At 47.6% G+C, this 19811-nt stretch overlaps 1 protein-coding gene across 1 annotated transcript in view; it reads left to right on the forward strand.

The window, feature by feature from the left end:
• NSG2 (neuronal vesicle trafficking associated 2) overlaps positions 1-12137 on the forward strand; it is a 33263-nt gene extending 21126 nt beyond the window's left edge. Inside the window, exons 4-5 of the mRNA XM_064724730.1 lie at positions 7578-7688; positions 10331-12137. Of these exons, the coding sequence (XP_064580800.1) occupies positions 7578-7688; positions 10331-10522 (303 nt within the window). The 3' untranslated portion in view covers positions 10523-12137. The remainder of the gene's footprint in view (positions 1-7577; positions 7689-10330) is intronic.
• The last annotated feature ends 7674 nt before the right edge of the window (positions 12138-19811 follow it).

A 19811-nucleotide genomic window follows, 5' to 3' on the forward strand; every position in this document is an offset into this window, starting at 1 on the left:
CAGACCACTGAATGCTGAAAAAAATATAATAATCAAGGAAGTGCAAAGCTTCAGTGACACAAATTTCTCCATGCAATGTTTCACCCTCTCCAAAGCAGCACAGGCTGTGATTGAATGTTAAACAGAGCTGAGCTGCCTCTTGTTGGTACTTGCAGATGTATTAAAGCCTGTTGGGTCGGATCCACAGCTAATGGAACTGGCCTGGTGCCTTCGGAGGCAGCATAATCACCTCGATTACTCATTTCTCTTGTTTGCTTTTAAAAGAGTAGCTCTTGTAAGTCATTTGCAGCAATAAAGCCTCATCTTTCTAATTCAAAATGGAAAGGCTTTTAATTCTTAAGTTACCCAGGGGACACTTTGCTCACCAAGTCTTCACTTTGTTCTCCTATAAAGCACCCACATAATAAGTTTTTAAGGAGAAATGGGTGTACTGAACCATGAATGCAGAAATATTAGTTCCTGCTCATGATGGGAGACATAAATGCTGAAATACAGGTGAATTTGTTTCCCTTCTTGAAGGAACAAACTTCCAAGTGCTTGTTTTCTTCAGGCACAAGAGTGCACTGAACAGAGGTGCTGTAATTCATGCAAGCCTGACCTTTGGAGGAAGGTAATTTCACAAAAGAAAAGCACCTCAGCCTTTTCCTGGAGCCAGCCTGATCCTTGGCTGTGGCATGGTGGTGGTCCCTGGGTGGTTTTGCCTCAGAAAAAGCCAAGATTTGGGGAATTTGGATGTTTGCAGCTGTGGGTGGCTCTGGCTGGGGGTGTCTGGGTGGGGAGTGAGCTCTGGAGCTGGGTTTGGAGGGATGTCAGGAGTCAGGAAAAGGCAGTGGCACACCTGCAGTTCCAGGTGTGTTCCATGAGCTGAGCCCTGAATCCACTCTTGCTCAGGGCTCCCAAAGCTTTCCCTGCACCAAATCCAGCACCAGGGAGGAGTGCCAGGGACGATTTTGCATTCATGAGACTGTGCAGAGGCTGAGTCTTGGCAGGCAAAGGGCAGGCAAGGAGACAGTTTATCGATGACTTGATTTATCTTGTGTTCCTGTTAATGCATTTAAAAAGGGCCTGGGATGAACTGAGGCATCCATTGCCATGTCCCACGTGGAGTGACCAGAGGAAATGTCACAGCCAAGGCTGTGCCAGGGCAGCAGGGAAGGGCTGCACGTCAGGAAGCCTTGGAGAGGATGTTTCTGTCTGCTGCAGTCCCACTAATTGAAAAAACACCTCAAATTAGGGATCTGGAAGGAAGCCTCTTCCAGCATTGCTCCTGAAATGGGCTGCCAGGTGTTCTCAGGATGTGGCTTTGGAGGAAAAGCTCCTTTCTGAGCAGTTCTTGAGTCACCCTTTTGTTTAATTTGGGGGCTCTGCTCCATTTCATTTGGAGGTAACAGACACAGAATCCTTGAATGGCCTGGGCTGGCCAGGAGCTGAAAGATCACCCAGTTCCAGTGGGAAGGCTTCTGACAATTGAAAAAGAAAGAAAATATTCTTATAGGAGGAGGGGGAAAACACCTTTAAAAACCTGTCTGGTCTGCCAAAATGGCCATGTATTTATTTATGTTCCTAGAAACAACATCAGCCCTTCTCACTATACCTGCCTGCTTGATGAAGGAATTTTTCATGGCATTAAATAGCAGAAAAGAGAAACCCAACAGAGCTTTTTATTTACCTAAATGGAAATTCACTGATACTCATTGCTGAAGCAGCTTTATTTAAAATGGCATTTAGAACTTCCATAAGGAACGGGGGCTTGGAAACAGAGCCATGAATTTTCCATCCAAGGGGTTTGACTTGGCACAGGGAGATGTCACGCAGCCCACAGCTGGCACCAGACACTGTTAAAAAGATCTGAGGCTATTAGTGCCTAAACAGCCACTAGAAATTATATTACATGATGGAGACTGGCTAATATAATTGAGCCAGCTAGTTATTGTGTGCATAATTTAATTATTTGACAAATTGCTTAGAAACACCGTGTGCTCCTTCCACACTCGTGCTGCTCTCACAGCTTTAGGAGGTGCAGAGCAGAGGAATTGCTGCTGCCTATCCTGCAAAAGTGATGTTTCTTTTTAAGATTTACAGACTTGGAGAGGTTCTGTGGTGTTGTCACGGTGGGCTGGGGTGTGCAGGGATGGGCAGAGCCCAGGGGACACGGCTGGGAGGGGAAATTGGCTCGGAGACAGGCAGTGCTCTTTCAGGTGCACTCTTCTGAGGCTTTGGGGTACTTGGGTAAATGAGCCTCTCTGTGAGTGCTCTGGGATTGCATTGCTGGGCTCTGTGGGCTGAAAGGAACACCTGGAATAGTGGAGCAGAGACTCACAGAATGGTTTGGCTTGGAAGGGACCTTAAAAGTCATCCAGTGCCACCAGAGACACCTCCCACTGTCCCAGTGCTCCCAGCCCTGTCCAGCCTGGCCTTGGGCACTGCCAGGGATCCAGGGGCAGCCCCAGCTGCTCTGGGCACCCTGTGCCAGGGCCTGCCCACGCTCAGAATAATTTTTTTTTCCCTAATATCCAATCTAACCTTGCTTTCTGTCAGTGTGAAGCCATTCCCCCTTGTCCTGTCACTCCAGGCTCTTGTAAAGTCTCTCTCCATCTTCCTTGTAGCCTCTCCAGGTACAAAAAGGCCACAATGGTGTCACCCCAAAGCTTCTCCTGTGCAGGTGAACAACCCCAGCTCTGCCAGCTCCATCCCTCTGATCCCCGGTGCCTCTCTGGATCTCTGCAGCAGCTCCAGCTCCTGGCTGTGCTGGGCCAGGGCACAATCCCAGCCCCTTCCTGCTGCCCTGGGATCAGCCCTGGAGCTGATGGGAGAATTCCTGGCCCCCAAGATGATCCCATCCTCATCTGTTCTTATGAGAACTGGGGCCAGATTGGTTTATGGTCATGAAATATAAGTTAAAGGACCAAAAAAATCCCATCCACCTTAAAACTTGATTAAGACACCTCACAGCACTAAGGAGTATTTTCCCATAGCCCTGAAAATGTAGAGACATGACTAAGGACATTTTCCTCTTACAAAGCATCTCCTAAACAATTCTTCTTAAGAATCTGGACACCATCTGGAATAAAGCTGTGCTGTAATAATAAAGAACAAATCCTACATCTCCTTGAGCAGTACTAAGCAAATCTGAAGACCCAATTGTGTCACTTTTTTTTTTTGCAGTTAGCCTTTCAAAATTTCAGAGGCGAAGCTGTTGCCAGAAGATCAGCAAAATCAGCAACTTATTACAAAAATATTTTTAACAGTGGGAAGTGAAATGACATTTTTGAAGAAGCGCAGTCAGATCATTTTCACTGCCAGGGTAGATCAGGGTGTCTGGGTGCCGGGCAAGGCACCAAGAGTTCTTTGACAGAGTTTGAACAGTGGGGTGAGTTTGGAGTTTGGGGGGTACCTCATCATACCTGATCCATCTCAGTGTCAACCTGGATTTGGGTGTTTGTACTTGGATTCCATCCTGGAATACACAGAAGCCACCAGGCTGGCTGGATCCAGGAGCTCCTGATCCTTTAACTGTGCCTTCCATGTGATGGTATCAATCTTCCATCTCATTATCAGCTGAACAAGTTATGGCATGAAGGGGAAAAAATTGTCCTCCTGAATTTTTCATTGTCGAGCAGAAATCCTTATAATGGATTCGGGAGTGCATGGATGTGTTTGGATGCCCTTAGATGATTTTGTGATTTTTTTTTCTGCAAGTTAACTGGGTTGTCAGGGACTGATGGGTTTTTAGGTGTAATGGAATTGCCATAAACTACAGGAAAAGCTTTGCTGCCTCTCCAGGCACAGCTCTTAAGCTCCTCTCTGAAGTAACCTTGACAGAATTTCTGCCAGTTTTGTTCATAACAAATTTTGCCTTGTTCTTTGCCTTTCTTCTTCTACAAAGAGAAAAATTAAAACCCAGAGAACTTCTTCAGCTGAATTGCCTATTAAAGGTCAGAAATTTCCCCAATATGCAGCAACACTGAAAGTATCTTGTAGAACCAGACATGGCAGCAGCAGAAGGATCCTTTCCTGAGAAACTGGAATTTTGTGAAGAGGCTGACAAGAGTGCAGGAACAAAAATAGGCAGCAGAAGCTTCTGAGATCCCTAATTCACATTACAGCTGTAGAGAGTAGGAAAATGGTGCAGAATTTTGTAGGAATTTTTCTGTGATAAATGATTTTTATCTCTTCTCTGAGCCTGGCTGCTTTTCCTGTAGGCAGCAAGGCTTTTCTTGGTTGGCATCTTCTTGGCTCTGCTCCTGCTTTAAGTGTATAAGCAGGGAGAAAAGTGTCCAGAGTCAAACACTGATTTACCAGACATTTAGAAGTAAAATCGTGCCTGGTATCTAAGAAGTGCCACCCACTCTGAAAGAGGGGAAATTTAGGTTGTATATTGGCAAGAAATTCTTCTTTTTGAGGGTTGGGAGGCCCTGGCACAGGTGGATCCCTGGCAGTGCCCAAGGCCAGGATGGACAGAGCTGGCAGTGGAAGGGGTCTCTGCCCATGGAATGAGCTGATCTTTAAGTTCCCTTCCAAGCCAAGCCATTCCATGATTTTATATTATATGAACAAGGATTAAAACTGTAAAAACCTTGCAATGGAAAAAAGCTGTTAAATAAATGCCCTGCTGCTTGGATGTGCCATTGTTCTCTGGTTGCCTTTTAAATAAGGCTTTGTACTGGAGTGAGAGAGGGAAAAAGGGAATTTTTGATGAAAAAGGAGATCCTGGGCAGCTGATAAATCAAAGAGAGCAGGGAGGATGCATCCATGGGCTGCATGAAAGCCAGGTTAGCTGGAGCACCACTGCAATTAGGCATCCTCTGCCTGGCACAAAACCTGCTGGCACCTGATCTCCTGCTGCCTGATGAGGATGGAGCCTTTTATTCATCTGTGCTTGTGTAAAAATGCAAAAAACGTTCTTTATCTGTGGGAAAAGGGAGAGCCACCCCAAGTGTGCTGCTGTTGATGGGAGCTTGATCCTTCATGGATGTTAAGGGCCTCTCCCACATTTTTTGGAGGATGAGGGGAATGTTTTTGTGTGGTAATGATGTTCTCTGCTCCCTCTTAAAGGAGCATTTGGGAATCATGTGAGATTTTGAGGAGAGGGCAGGCAAATCCCCCCCTTCTTTCACCCACTCGAGCAGTCACATGTGACAGATTCATGCCTGCAGCACTTCTAGGTTTTATCTGCTCACTAAATTTTATTTCCCCTCTGTGAGTGTTTATATTGCTTAGAGACTGCCAAGGTTCGTGTTAATCATAAAAAAAAAAGTGGAGGTTTATTAGGTATTGCAGCTCTGTGATTCTTTGGTGTTTGAATGTTAATGAAGCTTTGTATGCTCTGGAATAGTTGGAGAGCTGGATCTTAGCTCTGGCATGCCAGGAATATCTGGGGGTGGATTTCTCTTCCCTTTCCTTTGGGTTTTAACATCTTACATGACATTTCATCTGGAGCAATTTTCCACCATTTATCAGCAGGTGTAATATTGTCACAGCAATTCTGTGAGTGCAGGAAAGGCAGGAGGGTGAAAATGGGCTCAGTTGCAGCCTGCAGGGCCTTGATCAACTGGGTGTCAGCACTTGGTCAGAACAGAGGGAATTTGTTATTTTTAGGGACTCAGTGGGAGGACAAGAGGAAAGAACCCCTCAAATTGCAGTTCTAATGGTTATTTCCATAGGCTGTGCATGCACGTGGGATTTAGCAGAAGAGCCGTGAAGAAACATTAATTCTCACTGCAGACAGCTCAGTTCTTTCTGCTTCTGGAGGCTGAGTTTCCAGCAACATTTCTTTTCTCATTGCACATTTAATTTGGGGCACAGTAGCCAGACTGGAGAGCTGAGCTTTTCTTATTTCTGAATTTCTAACCAGGGCTGCCCCTCAGCATTGGCTTTGGTAGAACAAGATGAGCATCTTGCTCTAGTGCCTTCAAATTAACCTCAAAGGACACTTGTGCCATTGTCATTGTGGCTTAGTACCTACACTGGAATTAGAGGGAATTCCAGGCCCAGCAGGCTCCCCTTTAAATGGGGAGGAAATGGTGGATCTGTGTTCTACAGGATGGATCTGTGTTCCTCCACACTGACCTCTCATCAGGATTGTGGTGTGGGGAGGGATCTGTTTTTCCCAGGTCTCCTGTTGGAAAAAGTAGAGCAGATTTAATCCAGGAAATCTCTCTTTTTTACCATTCCAAAGGGACTTAATTTTTTTTTTTTCCGTGTGTAATACAGCTTCTTTTGGGGACACAGATAATGTCAAATTCCATTTGCATCTGCCTTGAATCCAGCTGAGCCTTTCTCACCATGAAAAGGGACAGATTCCCCCAGGCTGGGAACCCAAGGGCTGCCATGAAGCTGCTCTGAAATATTTCTGTCCACCCCTCTGAGGGGGCTCTGAGAGGAGGTGGATCCCAAATTTTCTTGGTTGGATTGGTGCAATTCATACATCTCCACTCCTTTAGCGCCAGATCCCTCTGCAGCCCTCCAGGAATCCCTAACACAGTTCTCCTAGCTCCAGCATTAAATTCTGCTCCCTCTGTTGCTGCCTTTGGCTTAACTGACCCATTTTGCAGCAGATGAGGCCCCAAGGAGAGGTTAATCCAAGCAGGAACATTAAAAGGCAGCTCTGGGCTTCAGTGAACTCTTTGTCCTTGGCAAAGCCTCTTAGCCCCAGTCTCACCTTTTTACCTTTTATTCTAAAATATTCTGATTTAACAAGGAATTCAGGAATCTCTCCTGCTAGATAAGTCTCCACAGCTCTCTCTTGCCTGAGTTTTGGAATGTGGTGGGTTTTTGTGGAATTATGGGACCAAGAAAGCTTTGGGAAAGGGGAGGATGGGAGTGTTTGACAGCTCCTGGCTCAGTCCTTGAGGAACAGAGAGCTGAGCAAAATCAGTGATCAGGACATGGAGTAGGGATGGAAAAGTTGCTGTTGGATGAACTATTTAGGAGGGACCTGGAGAGAAGGGAGCTCCAGCAAAGGAACAGACACGGTGACCTGCTGGGCAATGAGGAGAGGGGGAATATTTGAGCCCCCAAGAGGGAATTGTGTCTGGTACCTCCAGCACCAGCATCTGCTCTTGGGCATGCTGTGGGGTTTTGTCAGCAGTCAGGATATTTTCCTTGTACAGAGGAGGATCCCTTTCTCCTGCAGGGCACAATTTATCCTGGAGGAGTTTCCCAGGAGGCACAAAGGGATGTGAGACCCTCATTGCTCCTCCCTGCTCACTGCCCTGCTCCCAGGAAAGAGGGATCTGCCCACAGGGCACTTCATCCACCACATCACACCTGGAATGGGAGTTCTGGCTGCTGCAGGGTTCTGCTGGGTCAGAGAGCACCAAATACTACAGCAAAATCTATAAATTTGCAACGGGTTAAACACAGGAATGTTGAAAATCTGTGGGGGGGATGGGAATGAAGTGGGAATCCAGGATATTGGATCCAGCATTCAGTCAATTACCATGCTTAGTTAAGTACTGCACGGTGGAGTGAAGGCTGCAGTCTGTTAGAATGTCTGTTCCTATAAGTCATTTAATTATGAGGTTGCTCATATGCCATTTTAACATATGTACAGTAACATTATCCCTCTTTTCTAGGTCACCATCCTCATAAGCCTGGCTCTTGCATTCCTTGCCTGCATAGTGTTCCTTGTGGTGTACAAAGCCTTCACTTACGACCACAGTTGCCCAGATGGATTTGTTTATAAGGTAAGGAACTTCAGAAGGATGGATTGCCTGAGCTAATGACAGGCTCTAATTGCCTGCATGGTTACAGCCCAGGCTGCTTTTTTTTTTTTTCTTTTTTTTCTTTTTTTTATTTTGACCAGGCCAAACAGAACATTTGGCAGGAATGTGTTGAAATGGAAAAAGTGTTCTGGGAAATGTGGACATGCATCTGCCCCCATCAGCTACTGTTACAGTGTAATTGTTGGGATTAGCATTTGGGGAACGCTACAGACAGATGTTCAGCAACAATCCCTCTTATTTGTGAATGGATTTATTGCAGCTGGGATCCTGCATTTGCTTCCCACACTCCCAAGTAACTGCTGTTTGCTGGCATACATTGTAATGCAAAGCAAACTGCTGCAGTGCTGACACTCTGTCCTTTGTGAAAGAAATCCAAATTTGCCCAAGTAGTTCACTTCTAGGTGCTCTTGAGCCTTTATCGAGAACAAACCCATGTAACAATTGCTAAAACCCAGTGATTTTGTACTGAATATTCACAGACTGTTTGCCTGGTCTGCTGAGATAAAAAAAATACATTTTGCACTGACTTCTCACTGTGAATAAACTCATAAATTCACAGGAGTCTTGACCACACTGGGGATAAAAGTGAGCTGGAAAACAGAGTAAGATGTTGGTGTATTAATCATTGTGAATTATTCTCTTAGGTTATATAAAAAGGGAGAAATTGGATTGTTCAGACTGGAAAAGAAAAGGCTTTGGGGTCACCTAATTGTGGCCTCCAGTACCTGAAGGAGCTACAAGAAAGATGGAGAGAGACTCTTTACAAGAGGGGATAAGGAGGAATGGCTTCAAAGTGACAGGGAGAAGGTTTAGTTGGATATTGGGAAGAAATCCTTTTCTGTGAGGGTGGGCAGGCCCTGGCACAGGTGCCCAGAGCAGCTGGGGCTGCCCCTGGATCCCTGGCAGTGCCCAAGGCCAGGCTGGATGGATTTGGAGCAGCCTGGGACAGTGGAAAGAATTCCTGCCCATGGCAGAGGCTTGGAATGAGATGAGCTTTGAGTTCCCTTCATATTTCAGAATTTCAGAATCAAACCCAAACCTGAACCTGTGAAAAGAGCTGCCCCATTGGGCTGTGCCTCCTGCCATCCCCAGCCAGGTGCTCACCCCTCAGCTCAGGGTGACACTCCCTGACAGAGCAGCACAAAGCAGCTTTTGCTGCCTCTGCCTGTCTGGGGATGAATTCTGGCCTGGGACCCGCAGGTGAGCAGAGCTGCCCAGCCCAGTCTGCCCAGTTTGGTCCCTCCCTCATTCCCAGCCTGGATCTCTGAGATTGCTGCCATCTGTTGCCAATAGCAACAGGTCTGGAATGCCAGGCCCTGCAGGGTGCTCTGCAGGGCACTGCAGCAGTGTGGGTGCAAACAGGACCCTGAGAGCATCACTGGTGCCATCCCTGGTGCCGTTTGTCAGTGAGGGGAGATTTGGACACTCAATATGAGTGATAAGCAAGTTCTGTTTATTGAAGAGAGCATCAGACACCTATACAGCAAATAATAAGCTCATGAATATTCTGTAAGCCAAGCGATCTATTGGTTAAACCATACCATCAACTCTTCCTCATTCCTTTGGGCCTACATTCCCTATTTCCCACGTCTCTCTGTCCACTTGTTATCATACCCAGCTAGGCCCAAGGACACGCTATCTTGCAGGTGCAGGACTTGGAATTAGCCATGGCCTTGTACTTTTCCAGTCTCTAGTCAGCTAAATTCCCAACAATCACTGGTGCCCTGAGAGCATCACTGGTGCCATCACTGGTGCCATCACCCCATCACTGGTGCCATCACCCCATCACCGGTGCTATCCGTGGTGCCATCACCGGTGGCATCACCAATGTCATCACTGGTGCCATCCCTGGTGCCCTGAGAGCATCACTGGTGCCACCACTGGTGCCATCCCTGGTGCCATCACTGGTGCCATCACTGGTGCCATCACCCCATCACTGGTGCTATCCGTGATGCCATCACCGGTGCCATCACCGATGTCATCACTGGTGCCATCACTGGTGCCATCACCCCATCACCGGTGCTATCTGTGGTGCCATCACCGGTGTCATCACCAATGTCATCACTGGTGCCATCCCTGGTGCAATCACTGGTGCCCTGAGAGCATCACTGGTGCCATCACTGGTGCCATCACTGGTGCCATCCCTGGTACCATCACTGGTGCCATCCCCGGTGCCATCCCTGGTGCCATCACTGGTGCCCTGAGAGCATCACTGGTGCCATCACTGGTGCCATCCCTGGTGCCATCACCCCATCACTGGTGCTATCCGTGATGCCATCACCGGTGCCATCACTGATGTCATCACTGGTTCCATCCCTGGTGCCATCACTGGTGCCCTGAGAGCATCACTGGTGCCACCACCGGTGCCATCCCCGGTGCCATCCCTGGTGCCATCCCTGGTGCCATCCCTGGTGCCATCACTGGTGCCCTGAGAGCATCACTGGTGCCATCACTGGTGCCATCAGCCCATCACCGGTGCTATCCGTGATGCCATCACCGGTGCCATCCCTGATGCCATCACTGGTGCCCTGAGAGCATCACTGGTGCCACCACCGGTGCCATCCCCGGTGCCATCCCCGTGTTTCTCTCTGCTCTCCCCCCAGCACAAGCGCTGCATCCCCGCCTCGCTGGACGCCTACTACTCGGCGCAGGACTCCAACTCGCGGGGCCGGTTCTACACCGTCATCAGCCACTACAGCATGGCCAAGCAGACCAGCTCCCGGGCCGTGTCCCCCTGGCTGCCCTCGGGCTCCGCCAGCCACGACAACAAGGCTGCCAAGACAGAGGGGCACTAAAGGCAGCGAGCTGGAGCGGGAGGGCGGGGGGACAGCACCTGAGCGGGGTGTTGGAGGGATCCGAGCCAGGGCAGGAGCAGCTTCGTGGGTATTTTTCTTTTTTTGTGCGTTGTTCTCGTTGATTTGTAACCGAGTCGAGCTCTTGTACAAAGGCATGTTTGATGTTGACTGTACCTTAACGATGTAAAAATATTTTTAAATCATTGCTTAACTATTTGTTAGAAAAATAAATTAAAAAACAAAAAAAGCAAGTTAGGTAAACAGCCAGAGAGGATAAAAGCAGCAAAGAGAATGCCACCAAGTTTTGTCAGTGCTGGAAAGCTGTGACAGAGGCTCCACATGCAGTGAAGGAAGAGCTGGAATCCTTTCAGGAGGGGTAGAGAGAACCTGGTACAAAGACATTGTGGTGCTGTTTCATTTGCCAAAGGGGAGATATTTTGCTGTCAGATTGAATCCAGTGTCAGTGTTCACTCACTGATAGAGAAATACAAGCATCCCTTCCTTACCCAGACATGCTCACGTGCAAACACAAACCCTGCACAGGGCCCCAAGGAAACCCAGAAGGTTCCTGGTGTTCCTAATGAGCCACCAGAGTGCTGCTGGTCCTGGCCAGGCTCTGAGGCTGAAATCCAGGCTGCTGATGGAGATGGAGCGGGATGGGAGCAGGCAGAAGCTGCTGAAGTGAAATCTTGAATAAACTTTTGAGCACAGGACTGAGAGTCAGGAGTTCAGGACTCTGCTTCTGGCATTGATTCCCTGCATGAGCTTTGGCAATTTCCATGGGGCTTCATCCTTGGGGACCTCTCTCCTGAGGGTCACCACAACTCAAAGAAATGCCATTATGATCACAAGAGCATCTCAGAAGTTCTGATAGTATTGAGCCTCTGATTTTCAGTCCCTCTGATTTTCAGTCCCTCTGATTTTCCCATGAAATGGGCTGCTCCTGCTTCCCTGCTTCAGCTCCTTCAGCATTTCCTGTCATTCCAGGTCACTAGAGAGAGGTAAAAATCAAATCTCTGCTTGCAAACCCAGAGCAGACCCCAAGTTCAATCCAGTCCTGCCCAGAGTAACACATCCTCTCCCCACAAATGGCACTTGAGATTAGTGCAGGCTGGTGGGATTTCAAAAACCCCCAAGGATTCTCTTTTCCCAGAGCTGCAAGAGCAGAGCGCACAGGCAGGGCAAGGCTCACCTTGTCTCAGCTGCTTTTTCAGATTTTTGGCTGGACTGGGATGGAAATTAGGAACTGGCCCCTTCTTCCCTCGCATTGGGCAGTTGTGTCCTCCATGTCAGAGCCCCTGGGCAGTGTGTGAGGGCAGAACTCCTCAGTCCTGCAGGCATCATGATAAATAACTGTATAGTGTAGCTAAAACTGTAGTGCCAAACACCATTGTCTGACTCCCTCTCCTCCCTTCCCTTTCCACCTGTAAATTCATTTCTCACTCAAAATGTACAAACCACCCCCTCCACCCACAACCCCAACTCCAGCAAAACCACTGAACAGTTTATAATTTTGTGGTGTATTTTTTGTCAGTAGGTAGCAGAGACTGAAGTATTTTTTGGTGTAATTCTTGAACTTTTCTGACGGGATTAAAATAAAGTTCGATGTGACTGAGAGTGGCTCCCGTGGGTTTCCTTGCAGGTGGTGTGTGGGATTTGTGTGGTGCAGGCTGCACCTTGCACCAGCCCCAGGGTGACTCTGCATTTCAAGAGGCATTTCCAGAGATTCCCATTTTCCCATTTTAATGCCTGGATTTTATTCCCTATATTCTCACCCATTTCCAATAGGAAAATAGTAATTAAATTTCAGCTCATCGACTGCTATACAGTGGAGCTTCATTCCATTTTAATGGGAATTCCTTCCCATTTTAAAACCAATGGATTCCAGGAGCTTTCCCTGGCAGCAGTGTCCCCTTTCCATCTTTTCCTGCTGCAGGCATTCCTTGGAATGGGGGGTTAAAGGAAATCCAGCTGGCAACCCAAGGGCCACAGCTGAACTTTGGGAAAGTTGAGCTCTGTACCCAAACTCCTCAGCTTGATTTGTAACAAACCCACAGCTGTATTCATCTCACACGCTTCAGCAAGCAGATTGTGTTGCCTCAAATCCTTTGGCTCTTTGAAATGGAATGATAGCCTGGCATTAAATTGACTCATTCCCTAAAGGCTAAAGAACATTTTGTAAAACCTTCGGATAGCTTTCCTTCAAAAAAAAAAAAAAGAAAAAAAGTGTATTCAGAGTTGTGAAATTGAGCTACCACAGGAGAGAAACCACTCTGGTGTTAGAGGTCAGCGCTGAGGACTTGTGAAATATATTGAAAGGATCCAGGGCTGTGCAGGATTGAGTCAGGGGATAATTTAACCATGCAATTCTATTGCCAGTCTCCCAGTAATGCTCTGTGTGTTTACTTGAGTCAGAAAAACCCAGGAATCAAATCACTTGAATTAAAAGGGTTCTAGCTATTACTAGATAAGTGAGTCAGTGGGGATAACCATTCCTATTTAATAAGGGAAAGATCAAAATCTGTGGAGAGCAGAATAAAAAAAAACAACCAAGAAAGACTCAGGGGGAAAGTAAAAGAAACCAAACTCCTGCTGCAAGTGCCACCACTGTGAATATTGTTATTCCAGCTCCTGCGCAAGCTGCAGTTCAGCTTTCAAGATTCAGCCACGTATTTTAATCACAGGAACAGCGAGAAAATTGGATTGTAGTGCATCATCTTATTATTTCAGTCTTTAAAAGCCTCCTTCAAGGTTGATAGTGAGTTTTCAGCTCTGATTAAGGCGCGTGTTGGTGACAGCCAGGGCTCATCAGGGCTGTGGGCTCTCTGAGCAGCCTGGAGGGGCTCTGGAGAGCAATGTTCTCCTGAGCTGTGCCTGAGTGGGGGCTCAGCCTCAGCCCTGGCTCATCTGAGCAATGACAGCCTGTGGGGGTGTTCACAGGGGTCTGAGGATGAGGGGAGAGAGGAGGACCTGACTCCATGTTTCAGAAGGCTTGATTTATTATTTTATGATATATATTATATTAAAACTATACTAAAAGACTAGAAGAAAGGATTTCATCACAAGGCTAGCTAAGAATAGAAAAAGAAAGAATGAATAACAAAAGCTTGTGACTCAGACTCTCTGCCCAAGCCAGCTGACTGATTGGCCATTAATTAGAAACAACCACATGAGACCAATCACAGATGCACCTGTTGCATTCCACAGCAGCAGATAATCAATGTTTACATTTTGTTCCTGAGGCCTCTCAGCTTCTCAGGAGGAAAAATCCTAAGGAAAGGATTTTCCATCAAAGATGTCTGTGACAAGAGCACTCCCTGTGCCTCTCTGTGCTGGCCAAGTCCACCAGCCCCAGCTTCCCACCGTGTGCCTGCCCCTGCTGCAGCAGGGATCTCTTTGGGTGATTTTCTCCCTTATGGCAGAGTTTGAACCCCCCCAAAATTCCCCTGGCCTGGGAGAGCTGTCAGTGCTGCAGGGTGGGCGCTGGGCTGTGTCTGCCCCCTGGAGCAGTGGCAAGGCTGCAAGGAGCACTGGCAGCTCAGGGCTGAGCTCAGCTGGCAGGACCGGGCGCCCTGGGCAGGCAGAAATCCTGGGAACAACTGGCAGGACAGGTGGGGAAAATAACTCCAAAAAAGTGGGCATGGCATGGTGGGAACTCAGCTGAGAGAAGGGAAGGGAGAAACTGCTGGAGTTGAGGAAGATGGAGAGCAAGAGAGGAGGAGATTGGCACCAGGCAAGGCGTGGAAGCAGAGCTGCTTTAGTGCTGCAGCCCCATGACCCTGAGCCACTGCATCCTCCTCCCTGCTGGAAAAGCCTCTCCAAACATCTGCAGCGCCCTGAGGGGAATGGCTGACTCCAGTCCTCCTGCAAAACCAGGGCAAAGAGGGAAAGAGGAGCCCCCGGGGCTGGCAGGGCACAGTGGCACAAAGAGCTGAGCTGGAGGTGACTTTGTGCTCTGGGTTCCAGAGACAGCTCAAGGCGCTGCCTGAGATCAGAGAAGGAGCAGGCCCTGTCCCTTTGCATGTGATTTTTTATTCCCTTTATCCTCCCCCGTGCTTGCCAGCTGTTTCTGGTTTGTAATAATACCTCCAGTGATAAGTGTAAGGGTCGTGCACTGAGCTGTCTACAATCACATTTTATACGATTAGTCAGGGGTTTTAAAGCACCCTAATTATTACAGTCAGACCGGATTAAGCCATTCCTCTAATAGATTTTCAGTTCCTGTAAAATAGGCCAGGGAAAATGACTTACTGGAGAAGATGGGGGAAGGAAAGGCTCTTCCTTTCCATCCCTTTGGCCTTTGGTTTTTTAAAATGCCAGCAGTGGCAGGGGCTCTGCAGGGATCCCACTGGGAGCTCTGGGGCAGGGCTGGGTCTCTGGCACTCAGTTCTCCTTCTCACCTGCACTGCTGCCCTTTGAGAGGCAAAAAAAAAAATCAAATCCTTTTGATTTAAAATGATAAAATGATTTTTTTCCCCTGGGGAGGTGGATGACAAGCATTTGAGAGGTTGTGGGTTGCTTCCTCTCAGGAGATAATGAAATAATCCCTGGGAAGCCCAGGAGGGTGGGAAGTGCAGCCCCACTGTGGCTGAGCTGCTGTTGCTGGGGAAGGCTGGGCAGGATTAGGGCAGGATTTGTCCTGCAGCAGGCAGATGGTGATGGGGAAAAACAGAGAGACAGGACATGGAAAATCCTCTTAGCAGCAGGGCACACAGTTCATCCTGGCACAGCCAGTGCCCTGCCTGCCTCAGTGGGATGGCCTGGTCCCCATCCCAATCCCAGTCCCAATCCCAGTCCCAATCCCAATCCCAATCCCAATCCCAATCCCATCTTCCCCATGGACTGAGCTCTTGCACACCAGACCAGCCACTCCTGCCTGCTGCCAAACGCTGTATTTACATTTCCAAACGAAAATCTGTTTCTAATACATTTTTATGGGGAGTTGTGACCCTTTATATTTATTGTTAATGAGCTTTCATCTCTGTAATAGCCTTTCATCCCAAAGGATCCTGAAGAGTAATTGTAATAACGTGGCATAGAAAATATACACAGAAATCAATTTGCCCAGCACTGAAACGTGGCCACGGCTGGTGGGGCTGGCAGAGCCCTGAGCTGCTGCTGCTGCCACCCAGGTGACAGGGACAGGTCCTGATAGCCTGGCTCTGCTTTTACAGCAGAATTACTGCGTGAATTATGGAGTTTTGGCTCCCTGGAAAAACGATTTCTGCCTGCCATCAATAAAATAAAAAAAGGAATTGTTGCAGTGGGGAGGAAGAAGATTTCTCCTGCTAAAAAAATAGGATTTTTGTGGTAGAGCCAAAAAGTCTTTGGGAATTTACAAGTATAAATGCTGAGGAAAAAAATAAAAGATGAAGGGAATTTTGAAATGATAGTGGTAGGAATGAATGTACCTTAATAGTGAGAAAAACCCACCCTTTTTTTCAGATATGTTTTCATAAATTCATATAAGAAGGGGAAGCTGAACCTGGCTTTTCCCAAAAACATTTGAAGCACCAACATTCCCAACACTTTTCCCTCTTTACCTTCAGCAAATTCCAGCTGCCTCACCCAGCCAGAGGTGTAAAGAAATGTCCTGGGTTGACTATATGATGTATTTATTTAAATTAAAAAATAAACATATTTATTTTATGAATAAAAAGATTTTATTTTATTTTATTTTGTTTTATTTCATTTTCTATGATTTTATTTTATTTTATTTTATTTTATTTTATTTTGTTTTATTTCATTTTCTATGATTTTATTTTATATTCTAGTATTCTATTTATTTTATTTTATTTTAATTTTATTTTATATTATTTTGTATTATTTCATTTTATATTATTTTATTTCAAATTATATTATATTATATTATATTATATTATATTATATTATTTCATTTTCTATTATTTTATTTATTTTATTTTGTATTTTATTTTATTTTATTCTATTTTATTTTATATTATTTTATATTATTTAATTTTATTTCATTTAATTTGAAATTATATTATATTATATTATATTATTTATTTTATATTATTTTTAATTTAATTGATTTTCTATTATTTTATATTATATTATTTTATTTTGTATTTTTTAAATTTTATTTTATTTTATTTTATTTCAAATTATATTATATTATATTATATTATATTATATTATATTATATTATATTTCATTTTCTATTATTTTATTTATTTTATTTTGTATTTTATTTTATTCTATTTTATTTTATATTATTTTATATTATTTAATTTTATTTCATTTAATTTCAAATTATATTGTGAGTGAGACACCAGCAACGCTGCTGACCCCACAGATTTTGCTGGATGGCTCTTGGGGTCAGGTTTGCTGGCTCTCCTGGAATTACAGACATTTAGATGACGTTGTGCTCATTTTTTGTGGTTTTTCCCCCATTTTTTTCCCCTGAAAGGCAGGGAGGGGTCCCGGGGGACAGTGAGTGCACTGAAGTGCCACCAGCCCGAGCTTTGGTGCCTATTTAAAATCAAACAGCGCCAATAAACCCTCCAAACGCGCCAAGGCTTTCATCTGGCCGTGCCCAGGGTGATTTCAGCGCTCACAGGAGGGAGGATCTCGCTGTAATCACTTGAGCAGGGACTACACAAGACAAGCTAATTACCTTGGGGGAGAGCATTTCGGAGGCTGTAATTGGGCAGGGGGTGGCAGGGGGGAGCTGGTGCGGGGATGCTGCAGCTCCTGCATCCCTGATTGCCCGGGATCTGCAGCTCCTGCATCCTATTGCCCGATGCCGCTGCTCCTGATCCCTTTTGATTGCCCGGGATCTGCAGCTCCTGCATCCCTGATTGCCCGGGATCTGCTGCTCCTGCATCCCTGATTGCCCGGGATCTGCTGCTCCTGCATCCCTGAGTGCCCGGGATCTGCTGCTCCTGCATCCCTGATTGCCCGGGATCTGCAGCTCCTGCATCCCTGATTGCCCGGGATCTGCTGCTCCTGCATCCCTGATTGCCCGGGATGCTGCTGCTCCTGCATCCCTGAGTGCCCGGGATCTGCAGCTCCTGCATCCCTGATTGTCTGGGATCTGCTGCTCCTGCATCCCTGATTGCCCGGGATCTGCTGCTCCTGCATCCCTGAGTGCCCGGGATGCTGCAGCTCCTGCATCCCTGAGTGCCCGGGATGCTGCTCCTGCATCCCTGATTGCCCGGGATCTGCTGCTCCTGCATCCCTGATTGCCCGGGATCTGCTGCTCCTGCATCCCTGAGTGCCCGGGATGCTGCTCCTGCACCCCTGATTGCCCAGGATCTGCTGCTCCTGCATCCCTGATTGCCCGGGATGCTGCTGCTCCTGCATCCCTGATTGCCCGGGATGCTGCTGCTCCTGCATCCCTGATTGCCCGGGATCTGCTGCTCCTGCATCCCTGATTGCCCGGGATGCTGCTGCTCCTGCATCCCTGAGTGCCCGGGATCTGCTGCTCCTGCATCCCTGATTGCCCGGGATGCTGCTGCTCCTGCATCCCTGAGTGCCCGGGATCTGCTGCTCCTGCATCCCTGAGTGTCCGGGATGCTGCAGCTCCTGCATCCCTGAGTGCCCGGGATCTGCTGCTCCTGCATCCCTGATTGCCCGGGATGCTGCAGCTCCTGCATCCCTGATTCCCGGGATCTGCTGCTCCTGCATCCCTGATTGCCCGGGATCTGCAGCTCCTGCATCCCTGATTGCCCGGGATCTGCAGCTCCTGCATCCCTGATTGCCCGGGATCTGCTGCTCCTGCATCCCTGATTGCCCGGGATGCTGCAGCTCCTGCATCCCTGATTGCCCGGGATGCTGCAGCTCCTGCATCCCTGAGTGCCCGGGATCTGCTGCTCCTGCATCCCTGAGTGCCCGGGATCTGCAGCTCCTGCATCCCTGATTGCCCGGGGTGCCGCTGCTCCTGCATCCCTGATTGCCCGGGATGCTGCTCCTGCATCCCTGATTGCCCGGGGTGCTGCAGCTCCTGCATCCCTGAGTGTCCGGGATCTGCTGCTCCTGCATCCCTGAGTGCCCGGGGTGCTGCAGCTCCTGCATCCCTGATTGCCCGGGATCTGCTGCTCCTGCATCCCTGAGTGCCCGGGATCTGCTGCTCCTGCATCCCTGATTGCCCGGGATCTGCTGCTCCTGCATCCCTGAGTGCCCGGGATCTGCTGCTCCTGCATCCCTGATTGCCCGGGATGCTCCTTGTGCTGGGAATTGCCCGCTCGGAGAATAAACCCGGTTTTGGGAAAGCAGCCTGGGGCCACAGCTCGAGGTTAAAGGGAAAGTTTGGGGCTCGGTGCCGCAGGGATTGTGGCTCCCAGGGGTGAAGGAGCCTCGGAAGGGTTGGTTGGGAGCAGGAGCAGGAGCAGGAGCAGGAGCAGGAGAGGGTGGCTGGCACAGCCCCTGCACCCACAGCAGCCTGCAGGGCATGGAAAATTGCATTCTGAATTCTATTTCTCTGTTCTGTTTGAAGACCACTCACTTCAGCTTGCACTGGAAAGAAGAGCACTGGAATTGAGATTAAATGCTCCGTCTGTTTTGGTTTATTTTCTTTTCCTTCCTTTTCTTTCCAGTTTGTTTTCCTCCCCTGCTGCTGCACGGTTCCACTTGCCCTGACAGAAATAATTCCTACCTTGTTCTGTAGGTCTGCTCTTCCTCCCCTCCTGGGATCAGGATTTAAAAACATCCCGAGGAATAGAAGCAAAGAGCCCCTTTTGGTCCCAATCCTAATTCCTTTGGACACACGGGGATGAGAAATCACAAACTCTGTGTCTGCCCAGACTCATTCCCTCTGGGCTGGGTGCCCTGAGCAGGGATTTCCTAAACCAGGCACAGCCTCACTTTTCCTTTCTCTGCTGAAAACCAGGCCCAGCCTGCTGAAAGCTCTCACCTGACACGGGATTTTCTTTGTTTTGACTGAACTTTTTAATATTTGTGAGACACAGAATGACCATTTCCATCCCCATTTAACCCCAGGCCACCAGATGCATCCCTTTAGTGCTGAGCTGCTCACAGCAGGAAGCTGAAGGAGCGGCATCCCTTCCTTTTCCTTTTCCTTTTCCTTTTCCTTTTCCTTTTCCTTTTCCTTTTCCTTTTCCTTTTCCTTTTCCTTTTCCTTTTCCTTTTCCTTTTCCTTTCCTTTTCCTTTCCCTTTTCCTTTCCCTTTTCCTCTTCCTCTTCCTTTCCCTTTCATCCCAGGATCTCATCCACCTGGACTGGGAGTGCCACAAGAACAAGGTTTGGCTCCAGAATTGAAAAAAAAAGAAAAAAAAAATCCCATTTTACCCCCATAATTTCACACTGA

This window comes from Zonotrichia leucophrys, chromosome 13 (assembly GCF_028769735.1).
Source record: "Zonotrichia leucophrys gambelii isolate GWCS_2022_RI chromosome 13, RI_Zleu_2.0, whole genome shotgun sequence".
NCBI classification, from domain to species: domain Eukaryota; kingdom Metazoa; phylum Chordata; class Aves; order Passeriformes; family Passerellidae; genus Zonotrichia; species Zonotrichia leucophrys.